The 13290-nt window shown below is 48.7% G+C and overlaps 1 gene segment (V, D, J or C); it reads left to right on the top strand.

The window, feature by feature from the left end:
- LOC129474822 (signal-regulatory protein beta-1-like) overlaps positions 1-13290 on the top strand; it is a 127772-nt gene that overhangs the window by 16775 nt on the left and 97707 nt on the right. The window contains 1 exon segment of the C gene segment in view: positions 4545-4625. Within this exon segment, the coding sequence occupies positions 4565-4625 (61 nt within the window).

The following is a 13290-nucleotide window of genomic DNA, read 5'->3' as shown; positions in this document are numbered from 1 at the left end:
GGCCCCTGCCAAGCCTGGGGCTGGTTTCCCACTGCCTGCTAGTTTCAGGGCCATTTGGGGAGGGGGCCAGGGGAATTCATTGCCCCTCTCTTCAGCGTCTTTGCTGTGGTCCAGGAAGCCCGGGCAGTGTCCGCTCTCAGACAGCAGGTCAGCACAGCCTCAGACATGTTCTGACGATGCCCGCTGTCTACCAGGCTAGGGGTGGGATGCTTAGAACCAGCCTCCCAGATGCCTTAGAGACCCCTCCAATGGGCTGCCAGGGGCCTCACAGGCCATGACAATGCAGAAGGCCTGGCTAGCTTGAGCCCATGCATGCTTGTTAACTCTGGGTGGCCCTAGTCAAGAGCCTTGGCTGGGGAAACAACTGAACAAAACAAAGCCTCTACCCTCCTGCAACTTACATTCTCACGTGGGGAGGTGGGGGTCAAAGCTGTGACAGTGCGAGGGAGAAAAATAAAGTGGGGATGGATACAGGGGGATGGATACGGGGGTGGATACACGGGGGTGGATACAGGGAGGTGGATACAGGGGGATGGATACAGGGGAGTGGATACAGGGGGGTGGATAAAGGGGGGTGGATACAGGGTGGTGGTGTGGGGGTGATTTCTGCCAAGAGGTCAGGGAAGGTCTCTCTGAAAAGGTGACATATGAGTGGAGACATGTAGCTATGTGGAGGAAGAGTGTTCAGGCAGAAGGAACAGCATGTGCAAAGCTGCTGAGCGGGGACAGGGCCTGGCATGTTTGAGAAAGGCTGGGAGGCCGCCGGTGTGACTGGAGCAGAGGGAGGGAGAGGGAGAGGGGAGGCAAGGAGGTCTAGGCAGAGAAACTCCTCCCCACCACCATTGTCCCGTCTTACAGACAGGAAACTGAGCCCAGAGAGGTTAAGCAACTTGCCTGAGGCCATGCACCTGGTCAGTGGAAGTACCTGGCTGGATGCCTACTGTGATGTCAGAGCCACTTAGCATCATGTGACTAACATGCTCTGTTGTAAAGCACAAGTGGCACCTTGTCATCAGTGACCTGGGGTCACTGAGTGCTAGTGGTTTCCCTTTTAACTGTAAGCCCATTTGGCAGGGTTGTGTGCTGGGCACCCAGGAGCCGGGCCATCTTTAAGTACCTTCCTGAGATCTGGAGTCTGACAGGCCTGGGTTCGAATCCCTCTTCTATACTCACTAATCACCGGGGTTTTCTAGGCCTTGGTTCGCTTCTCTGTAAAATGGGGCTAATGCTGCCTACCTCAGTGGCCTGGCAGGAAATGAATCAGCCCGAGATGTGGTGGATACTTAGAAAACATTTACCACCTTCAGCCCCCCTCACCCAGGCCTCTAAAGCTGTGGTCCTCAAACCTCACAGTGTCCTTCCCTGGGAAGAAACAGGCCTCCCTAGAAGTGCTGGGTCTGCATGCCTGGGGGCTTGAAATGGGATTCTGATGCGAGGTGCTGCAGGACCACCACTGCGGTAAGGTTTCTGCAAACTTTGTACAAATGGGAGATGTTGGCATCCCCCACTGTCCCCTCCCAGGGCCCTCTCTGCTTTTCCTTTGTGGCATCCGTCACACTTGTAATTACTTGTTTAGCATCTGTCTGCTTCTCTGGGCTGCGTGTGTTGGCCTTGTTCATGGCTGGGTCCCCAGCACTGAGCAGCCTGCCTGGGGCGTAATAAGTGTGTGTTGGGAAAACAAACAAACAGACGGATGCTCTTCAGAGCAGCTGGACTCAGTGTCCCCCCACCCCCCCAACCCCAAGGCCTGGGTTCTGACACAGGCTCTGCGGCCACACACTTCTTGTGTGATCTTGGGCAAGTTATCGTGTTCTCTGAGAAATTACATTGATTACTGGGGAGGAGTCGTGTGCAGAGGATCCCTGAGAGCTCTGGAAGAACTTGTTGGAAGTGGGTTTTTGGAAGAAGAAACTGCATGAGCAAAGGTAAGGAGGGAGGAAAGTGCACAGCTTGTTCAGGGGATGGCCAGATGGCCAGGGGATCCGATGCTCTTTGTACACCATGGTGTGCGTGTCTGTGTATGAGGGAGTGTGGGATGTGTGTTTATGTTGCTGTGTGTGTGTGAGTTTGAGAGTGTATATGTGTGTGGTGTGTTACTGTGTGTTGTGAAGAGTGAGAAGCTGAGGCACAAGGAGGGTAAGGGTCTTACTTGATGTCCCTGGGGTGGGTGGCACGTGGTAGCCACCCTCTCTCTCATGCATGCCCTTATCCTCTGCTCCCCTGGCCTCAGGATGTACCAGGCACTGACCCAGGCACTGGGGTTCCAGCAGCTACAATGGCAAACAGAATCCCTGCCTTCACAAGGACTGCTGTCGCAAATAGAGGGGTGACATTGTGGAGCAAGGGCACAGTTGGCTCTGGGGGCCTTGAAGGTCAGGCTGTTGAGCTTAGACTTAGGCCTGGAGGCACGGGGAACCGTGGGAGGGATCTTGGAGGGGAGGTGCCCTGGGAGACATTGAGGAAGGAAAATGCACCATGAGATAAGTTCTGCAGCTGCAGAGCATTGGGTGCTGCTGATGGAGTAATCAGGAGACATTGTGCTCACTTCTTCCCTTCCTAGAAGAGGAATCGCAGCACAACCGGGGTGAGGCGAGTGTATGGGCAACTTAGCTCAGTAGCTAGTGTGTGTGTGTGTGTGTGTGTGCAGTGTGTATGTGTGTGTTGTAGAGTGACTCAGAGTGGACTCTGCACCTCTGCGAGAGGGAATTCTATCATGGAAATCGTTTGGTGGCCCTCGGAGGCACGGGGTCATGCAGCAAGCTGGCACTAGAATATTTCGAGCTTGCAGTAATGAAAGCAAATGGCAATTTGGCGTGTCTTCAGGCTTGAAAGCCGCAGAGCAGCGTTCACTCATCAGCGGCGGTTATCACCCACCGATAATGGGGGCTGCTGCTCGGGGCCCGGTGAGGGAGAGGAGGGCTCAGAGAGGTTAAGTGACTTGCCCAGCATCACATGGCTGGTAATGGGAGGGCAAAGTCCAAGGTGCAGAGTTTGGCCTTTCCCTCCCCCAAGGCCGGGCCGCTCCCCAGGATGGATCATCTCTGAGCATTTCCTGAGTGCTGGTTTCCATAGCAGCAGGGCCATTCCTGCACAATGGATCCCCATCTTTCCCCGGCTTTGCTGCTGTGGGGGCTGGCAGGGGTGGGGATGCTTCGTCTTGGGGACTGCTGGGGTGCCAGTAGGAAGGAGCTGAACAGGCCATTTGGATGGTCTTGGGGCCTCCAGCCTTTACAGAAGGGCCACACCTGTTCAATGTTTTCCATTTCAGCTCTGGAGTTGGGTCCACTTCCAGGTAGAGGGTAGGCAGAGATAGGACAGAGAATGAAATAGGAAAAACACGAGAAACAGAGAATGGGAAAGTCAGAGACAAAATAAATTTTACAAAAGCCGAGACAGAGAAAAGGTGTTTGCTTTCCAGACAAATTATTTCATTTCATCTTTACAACCTTGGGAGGTAGTTTCTGTTTACTCCAAATTGACAGATGAGGAAACTGAGGGCAAATGCAGTGCTTCTCAAAGTATAGTTCAAGAGCCAGCCTGGGAGGTCACAGGGTGAAAGGTTGTGGAGAGGATAATAATTAAAACGCAGATTCTCTTGCCCCATCCTGGACCTATAGAATCTGATTTTCTCCAGTGGAACCAGGACTCTGCATTTAGCCAGTTCCCCAGGAGAAATTTCTATAAAGTTTGAGAATATCCACAGTGAGGAGGGTTGCCCTGTGCTATGCTGAAGTTTATGCAGCACATAAACTCAGAGCCAGGATTTAGGACCCAGAAGGGAACAAGATAGAGAGGAAAGTGACAAAGAGAAGCTTTTCAAAGCAAGACAGATATGCCTCAGAAGAGATGGCAAAGAGCAAGAGAGAGAAATAAGACTGACAGAGACACATTGGGAGAAGTCCTCTGAGCTAAGAGAAGGAGGAATCTGGTAGGACTAGTGTGCACTTTTATTGATTATGGATTGCCTGTCACTGTAAACACAGCCCTCACTTAATCCTCACAACAGTCTGATGAGGTAGGTCTATTGCTCCCATTTTTTGGATAAGGAAACTGAGGCAAGGAGAACAAAGGGGAAGAGCCTACCTTTGACCCCTGGTGGCTTTGGAAGGGGTCACAGCTTTAACTACCAGGCTAGACTGCCTCCTAAGCAGAAAGCTCGGGGACTCAGACTTAGACTCCAGATTTTTCTCCATCACCCTACCTGTGTGACGCTGGGAAGCTTTCTGTGCTTCAATTGCCTCACCTGCAAAATGGTGATAACAATATCTGTCTCAAGGAGTTCCTGTGGGGCCTTGTCTGAGATGGTGCAAGAGCACAGAGCAGTACCTAGTGCTAGAAGTGCTCCATAACAGTTAGCTGTCAATAAATACCTACAAAGTCCAGGAAACACATAAAAGTTTCTCATAAATGGTGGGTTTCTTGAGGCCTCTTTGCCCTGAACTGGGGCAAAGGATGGTGTCTTAGTCCATGTTATGCTGCTATAACAGGATACTGCAGACTGGGTAATTTATAATGAATAGAAATTTATTTTGCTATGATTCTAGAGACTGGGAAGTCCAAGAGCATGGAGCTGGCATCTGGAGAGGGCCCTTGGGCTCCATCACCGCATAGTGGAAGGCAAAAAGGTAAGAGACTGTGCAAGAGCGAACAAGAGGGAAGGGTGCTGAGCTCATCCTTTTACCAAGAACCCAATCCCACAATAACCAACCCACTCCCATGATAATGGCATTAATCATCCCTTAAAGGTCCTACATGTCACCACTCTTGCATTGGGGATTACATGTCCAATATGTGAACTCTGGGGAACACATTCAAAACTTAGCAGAGGGGAAGAGGCTCCCAGCGAGTCTTGCTCCTCTCTGAGTCTAGAGAAAACCTATCAAACACAGAATCATTGATGACACAGAGACAGTGGCCCGACTCATGGCCCTATCTGCCACTCTAAGCCACTGGGCTCCTGTAAGACTCACCAGGTTATATAGGGAAGCCCCAGCCTGTGACTCACAAGAGCTCGCTCCCAAGTCTGCTCTGCCAGATGCTATGGTGGCTCTGGTTGTCACTATTATGTGGACTATTATGTCTACTGTGCACCTGCCAGATATCCTCTGGGTACGTTGGTGCCGTACCTCACCCTGTGACTGAGGCGCAGGAGCCCTGGGGATGCCCCACTCACCCTTCCAGGGAGGCATGAGTCCTCCCATTTTACAGATGAGGTAACAGAGGCTCAGAGAGGCAAAGTGATGGGCCGTGGGACACACATCTGGAAAATGGTGCAGTCAGCACACACACAAACACACACACACACACATCTGGCTGTGCTCTGGTTGCCTCTAACAAGCATTTATTGAGCCCCTGCTGTATACCGAGCATTTGTGATATTTGTGAGCATAGTCATTACCTACATCTTCTCATAGGCTGGGGGCAGCATAGGAGGAAGGAGATCCTCCTACATGGCGTGATGGGTGCAGCAGCAGCAGCAGGTGACGTTCATGCAATGTGCCAGGCACACACCCAAGGACGTCTCATCACTCCATGCCACAGCCCTGTGGTCACATGGTGAACATAGCTTGGGTGGTGATGAGCAGCCAGCCTTGGTCCAGCCCCTGTTCTTAAGTGTGGGTGGTCTTAGGTTGACTGGGATGGGAGGAGGTTAGGAAACAAGCCCTGTGACCATTGGACCTTTCTCTGGTGGTGGTGGGCGGTGTGAGCTTTATGTCTTTGCTCTCAGGACAACACAAACCAGCTGATAATGCTGATGTTCATTGACCCTGTGATGGTATGTGGTGCAGTTTATACAATTGAATCTTCGGATTTCACTTACTACCTGAGGGTGGGTTTTTAATGGTCTGTTATTATTATCTCCATTTTACAGATGAAGAAAAATGAGGTTCAGAGATTGTAAGTAGGGAGGATTTGAATCTGGCACTTGAATGCCAAGGCCTGTCCCTTAACTGCCTCTTGGTTCTCTGGGAAGGGAGGGATGAGGCAGGTCAGGGGCTCTGGGCTGTCTTCCCAAAGGAGGAGGTGAGGGCTAGAATGAGACTTGACGGACAAGCAGGCGTGGGACTGATGGAGCATGTGTGTGTGTGGAGAGGGGGTGGCGGCTTGGGCAGGGCTTACTGGGTGGGGCCCAGCGGGGCTGGAAGGTGGGAGCAGGGCCTCAGGGAGGAGCCGGCTGTAATCTCATCTTGTCACCTGGGTTACCCTGTGTTAGTAAAATCAAAGTGAGGTCATGCCCCCTCCTGCACTCAGAAGACTCCTGTGGCTCCACATTGCGTGCGGAGGAAAAGCCGAAGTTCTGACAGAGGCCTGCAAGGCGCTGCCCTGGCTGACCCCGGCCACTCCTCTGACCTCACGTCCAGTCTAGGTCCCCCTTGCTCACTGAGCTCAGGCCTTGCATTCATGGACCATGTCGGGCATGCTCACGGCCCTTCTGCCTGCAGAGCTCTGCTCGGAGGTATCTAGAGGGCCCCCTCACCTTGCCAAATCTTTTCATAGACAGGCCTTCCCTGACCCTCTTATTTAAAATTGTGACATCCCCCTTTCCGCACCCCTGCCTCTCACACTCTCCCTTCCCCTTTCTTGGTTTAATTGCTACTTTTTCACAGCACTTATCAGCATCTGACATGCTATGTATTTTACTTGCTTATTTGTTTAGTGCCTGGCAGTCCCTATAATGACGTCAGCTTTAACTTAGATTTTGTCCATGTTATTCACTGCTGTATCCCCGGAGCCTAGAACAATGCCTGGCACATAGTAGGTGCTCAATAAAATAAATTGTTGCTTAAATAAACATACCAGCAATGACCCCGTCTCATCATCATCCCTCTGCAAGTCATTTTATTTTTTTTCCAGTTTTGGAAGTTGAGGCTCAGAGAAAGCAAGGAGCTTACCCACGGTCATGTATCGAGTAAAGGGGCAGGGTGGGTGCCCAGCTCTCCTCAGGAAAGAAGGACTTACTGCCCAGATTTTGGTGGTGCAGCAAAGTCCCTGTTGGAGATTGCCCAGTTAAGGAGAGCAGTCTTGCCTGAGGTCATGTCCCCTCCCTAGGCAGCTCATATCTGATGACCGATTTATGCAGGGTCTAAAGGCCCAGCCCAAGCCACTGACCGCAGCCCCAGGCTCTGGTGGCAGTGGAGAGAGAAGCACAGCTTACTTACAGCTGACAGCCCTAGGCAGAATGTTTTAGATGCTGTATGAGTTGAATTATGTCTCCTCCCCCCCGCACCAAATTCATATGTTGAAGCCCCAACTCCCAACACCTTAGCATGTGACTGTATTTGGAGACTGGGTCTTTAAAGAGGTAATTAATTAAATGAGGTCATTGAGGGTGGATCTTAATTCAATATGACTGGTGTCCTTTATAAGGACACCTTTATAAGAAGAGGAGATTAGGATGCAGACACACACAGAGGGAAGACCAAGTAAAGACATAGAAAGAAACAGCCATCTACAAGCCAAGGAGAGAGGCCTCAGAAGAAACCAGCCCTGCTGACACCTTGATCTTGGACTTCTAGCCCCCAGAATTGTGAGACAATAACTTCTATTGTTGAAGCACCAGAATATCCTGTGGGTCCACATTGTGTGCAGAGGAAAAGCAAAAGTCCTTAGAGTGGCCTGCGAGGCCCTGCCCTATCTTCTGTCTCTAGACTGTAAGTTCTCTGAGAGTCGGGTCCTTGTCTGTCTTCTATACTATGTCTCCGGTATCTAGTGTAGTGTCAGAAACACAGCAAGTGCTCAATTAGTATTGATTGATTGGATTTGCAAAATGACCAGATGCACAAAGTCATTGTGATGCTTAAGTGAGGTTTTAATTGTGAAGCATCATGGCACAAAACAACAGAAATTTATTGTCTCACAATTCTGGGGGCTAGAAGTCCATGATCAAGATGTCAGTAGGGTTGGTTTCTTTTGAAGCACTAATATCACAGCCAATTGTGACACTTTGTTTTTTGTTTGTTTGTTTGTTTTTGTTTTTGTTTTGAGTTGGAGTCTCACTCTGTCTCCCAGGCTGGAGTGCAGTGGCATGATCTTGGCTCACTGCAACCTCCACCTCTTGGGTTCAAGTGATTCTTCTGCCTCAACCTCCCAAGTAGCTGGGATTACAGGCACCCGCCACCATGCCCTGCTAATTTTTGTATTTTTAGTACAGATGAGATTTCACCATGTTGGCCAGGCTAGTCTCGAATTCCTGACCTCAGGTGATCTGCCTGCCTCAGTCTCCCGAAGTGCTGGGATTACAGGCATGAGCCACAGCAGCTGGCCGAATGTGATACTTCGTTATGGCAGCACTAGCAAATTAATCCAGTGCATTTGCTCATCCAATCCTTACAAGATCTGCACAGTAAGTCTAATAATTACCCCATTCTGCAGATAAGGAAACAGGCTCAGAGAGGGGTAGTGACTTGCCCAAGATGACACAGCTCTGTTCTGACCTCAAAGCCAGAGGCAGCATGCAGTCTAGTGAGAAGATGGGCTTTCACAAGCAAAACTGATGAAGCTGCCTTGGCCGTCTGCCCTCATGACTGGGCAGTGCTGTGTGAGCTCAGAGGACCAAGGGCTCCATTTAGGGCAGTCAGCCAGGCTTCCTGCAGGAGGCAGAAGCCCCTGGACCTTGCAGAGTAAGTACAATTTCGTTAAGGATAGTGAAACCACAGAATTCAAGGTAGACAGCCGCTGTTCAGGGCTGTGGAGGGAGGAATCCTCATGGCCTCCTTGGGTAGGTGCCTCAGTTGCTCATTTGGACAGAGCACAGGGTCCAAACTAGGTCATGGCAGGTCGGGGGAGGAGAGGAGGAGGTGAAGAATTGACGCCAGGTGAATCATCTGGCATGTGTAGTGTGAAGTTATCACATGAGACTGGATTTTAATGTTTTGGTTTTGGAACTCCTTTATACTCTTAAAAATTACTGTGGACCCCAAAGAATTTTGTTTATGTCAGTTTATCTATTGATAGTTACCATGTTAGGAATTAAAACATTGAAGAAACACACTCGGCTGGGTGTGGTGACTCATGCCTATAATCCCATCACTTCAGAAGGCTGAGGCAGGCAGATCACTTGAGGCCAGGAGTTCGAGACCAGCTTGGCCAACATGGTGAAACCCCATCTCTACTAAAAAAAAAAATACAAAAACTAGCTGGGTGTGGTGGTGCGCACTGGTGGTCCCAGCTACTCGGGAGGATGAGGCAGGAGAACTGCTTGAACCTGGGAGGCAGAGGTTGCAGTGAGCTGATATCACACCACTGCACTTTAGCCTGGGCACAAAGCGAGATCTGAAATTAAAAAAAAAAGGAAGAAGAGGAAGAAGAAGGAGAAGGAGAAGGAGAAGGAGAAGGAGGAGGAGAAGAAGAAGAAGAAGAAGAAGAAGAAGAAGAAGAAGAAGAAGAAGAAGAAGAAGAAGAAGAAGAAGAAGAAGAAGAAGAAGAAGAAGGAAAGAAAGGAAGGAAGGAAGGAAGGAAAGGAAAGGAAAGGAAAGGAAAGGAAAGGAAAGGAAAGGAAAGGAAAGGAAAGGAAAGGAAAGGAAAGGAGGAAGAAAAAGAAAAAGAAAGAAAGAAAGGAAAGAACACTCCATTAGTTGTCAAAGCAAGGTCATCTTCCTAACAATCTTCTAGTGTGTTACTATTATAATCCCATTTTACAAATGAGAAAACTGAGGTCCAGATAAGCTGAGTCATCCAAAGTCTTACAGCTACCATGTGAACTGAGCCAGGATTTGAACCCGGGCATTCTGCCTCCAGAGCCCAAGCTGTTAACTGCTACATTATGCTGCTTGGAGACGCTGCACGTGCCCCCATTCCTACTCCAGGTATGGAGTTTGGACATTATCCCAGGAGTCTTGGGCTAAATCCCTGGAGCCTGTCTATAGCCAGTAGAATGGGGTGCAAGGAGTTAAGCTTTCCTGAGATGAGATTTCAAACCATGAAAGGGATGCTTTACCCCAGAGGCACACCAGGCATCCCACACCCACCTCCACACAAGGCAGGGGTGAGAAGTCTGCTCTCACAGCCAAAGCCTTTGAAATGTTATTTCCTGAAGTGTTGCCTCACCCCTACCACAGCTCAAAGCCTCTGGGACTGGGGCTCCCTCCAGGAAGCAGCTGGTCCCCATCCTTCCTCCTGCGTAGAGCTTGGGACCAGCCAGGACCAGAGATAACTTAGCTCTCTGTAGGGTATAGGGCAGGATAAGTCCTGGCTAAAATCTGCCTTCCCACTGAAAGCCTTGCCCAGCCCACATGCACCTTGATTTAGCTAATTTTTACTGTATTTGCAGAGGACCTCCTGTGTGCCATGACGCTTCACAATCAGAACCTCGCTTAAGCCTCATGACAACTTTATGCATCTGGTCATTTTGCAAATCCAATCAATCAATACTTACTGAGCACTTGCTATGTTCCTGATGCTAAACTAGATACCAGGGACATGGTGCAGAGGATGAAGACAGATAAGGACCCATCTCTTGGGGTACTTACCGTCTAGAGAGAGAAGACAGTCAGACAAGGAAAGAGGCAATCATGGGCAGTGCAGAATAACAGGAAACACTGGGGGCTTTGCAAGCACAGAATAGGGGCTCAGTAAATGTTCGTGGTTGAATGGAAAGCTCTTAGGATAATGGCTGTCAGATAGCTCTCCAATGTGCCAGCCTATTGTGTTAGTTATGGCAGGATAACTGCTGTTACAGACAATCCCCAAATCTCAATGACTCACAATCTGTTTACTTGTCACTCAGGTCACAGTCCAGTGTAGGTCAACTCCTCATGATCACTCAGAGATCCAGCCCCTTCCATCCAGGGGAGGGGATCTTGATTTCTTTTTTGATCTTCTGCATCCCCCCGTAGAGGAGAAGAAAAGGCAGGGTGTGGAGGAGCATGGGGGAGGTTTTATGGGCAGGCCTGGAAGGGACTCTTGGCCAATTCACCTGGTCTTGTGTGGGGGTGTAGGTAGTGACCTAGGAGTGAAGGAAGGAGCAGTGTCATGCCCAGCAGTTCCCCTGGATGAATTTAATGGAGGAGAGGTGATTTTCCTAAACAATGAGGGTTACTTAGGAAGGGGGCATGGATTCTGGGTGGTCACAGCCTTCTAACCAGTATATATTCACTGCAGTATGCTAGTCAGGATTCTTTCAGCTTCAACTGATAAAAACCCAACTCAAACTACTTAAGGAAAAGAGGGAATGTATTGGTTCTGGTCTAGGAAGGTGGTTTCAGGAATGGCGGGTCATCTTTTCTGGTTGGCTTTAGCCTCCAGGCAGGCTGTCAATGTGTGGTAGGGATGCTGGCCACCAGCAGGTGCACCCAAACATGTGTGCAACAAGCCCAGCAAGCCTGGCAGGAGCGAGGCATATATATCATGTATCTGTGTACATCTATAATATGTATGTCATATATCATGCATCCTCTCTATATATCATATATCAATGTACATATCACATATGCCATATATTGTATATCCTATATATATATCATATATATGTCATATATCTTCTATACACATCATACATCCATGTGTATATATCTATCATATACATGTCATATACCTACATATATTATATATCCATATCTATGCCAAATATTCATCCCAGAAAATCACTTTGGTCCTGAATGGGACCCATGACCACTCTTGCTTTGGTGATCTTGATGGAAATCCCAAGTTCACACGGTGTGCAGGAGGGACCATTTTCCCAAAAAGGGACTCAGACAGACAATACCATCAAGTTCACTACAGGAGACATTACTAGATCTTTCCAAGAACATTGGGCTTATCTCACAGTCCTAGGTGTCAAAAGGGAGAGGAAACTTGAGAAAAATAGGTATCTAATCTCTTTGTTAATAGCCAATTTCTAGGAGCCAGGTATGGACTATGTGATTTTTATGGCATCAACATATAATGTTGCTTTCTCCCTCACTTAAGTTCAGAAGCAGTAGGAGACCCAGGAGTCAAGAGGTGAGGAACAAAATGTTAACTTATTACAGATAAAGCTGTTCAGAGAATGTGGCTTGGGCATGCAGGCAAATGGAACTGCTAACACTGATCCTCAGAGTTGGACAGCCTTACCTTTGCAGTCACACATAGATGGATAAACACAGATCTCTCCCCTCTGTCTCCTGGGACAGAACATGTCTTCACAGGTAGCTGATCCCAGGTTGAGAGAGGGCTCACCTCTTCATACTCACCAATCATTCAGTCCAGGTTTGTTGCTCTGATGGAGGCCACCCCAATCCCCAGCCCCTTTTCAAATGTGCACCACAGTAGTGAATGAGGCCAAGACCTGAGACCTGGCTGCCTGGTGGGTAGACCCTGGAATGTACAAGCAAACAGCCCCTAATGCTGGGAGCTCCTGGTTCCCGAGGAAACAGATGAAATTTGTGATGGGCAGAGAGTCAGAGAAAGAAGCATTCTTGTTTTCCTTCATTTTTTCAAAAATGACTATTCGAATAATACAAGCCACTGTGAAAATTTTAAAAGGAAAAAAAAGCCAGGAAAGAATTGTAAAACTGCAAGCCACTTCAATTCCATCATCTGGTGTTAACTATCATTACATGTTGGTGTATATCCCTCGGGCCTTTGTGAGTGTGTGTGTTTAAACAAAATTAGAATCATGCTCTATGCATAATTTTTTATCTGGCTCTCTTTAACATTCTATATAAAGCATTTCAGCATGTCCACGAGGATGGAGGCAGCACGAGGGCAGGAACCAAGTCTGCTTGATGATTGCTCTCTCCCCAGGGCCTCCCATGTGCACCATGCTAAAAAAATATATTGCAGAAAAGAACGATATTCACAGGTAATATTGATTAGGTGACTTCTAGGCATCACCATGCATCACTGAATTACATTCTTACAAGATAATGCAATGGGCACCTCTATGAACCACACCTTGTAGAAGAGGAAACTGAGGCCAGGGGAGGTGAAGTAGCTCACACAAGGTCACCATCAATGTTACATACCTGCATGAACACATCCTGTATGTGCATCTTCCTACTTGACATATTTTCTTCTTGCTACTTCCCAGTTTTAATCAGGGAGAGAGGGAAGCTCTGTTTGCTTGAGAGAGGACTCTTTATTTGGAAAGAAGGTCTATCCCATTATGGGAGGGGGATGTGCTAAGGACTGTCACCCAGCTTTTGAGCCCCACTGGGATTCTTTTTTTTTTTTTTTTTAATTTTCTTAAGACAAGGCTTTGCTCTGTCACCCAGGCTGGAGTGCAGTGGTGGGATCATAGCTTACTGCAACCTCAAACTCCTAGCCTTAAGTGATCCTCCTCCCTCAGCCTCCTTACAGTGTGAGCCACAG

The sequence above is a fragment of the Symphalangus syndactylus genome, chromosome 24 (assembly GCF_028878055.3).
Source record: "Symphalangus syndactylus isolate Jambi chromosome 24, NHGRI_mSymSyn1-v2.1_pri, whole genome shotgun sequence".
NCBI lineage: Eukaryota > Metazoa > Chordata > Mammalia > Primates > Hylobatidae > Symphalangus > Symphalangus syndactylus.
The sequence above is the reverse complement of the archived record's forward strand: the minus strand, read 5'-3'. Positions and strand labels throughout refer to the sequence as shown.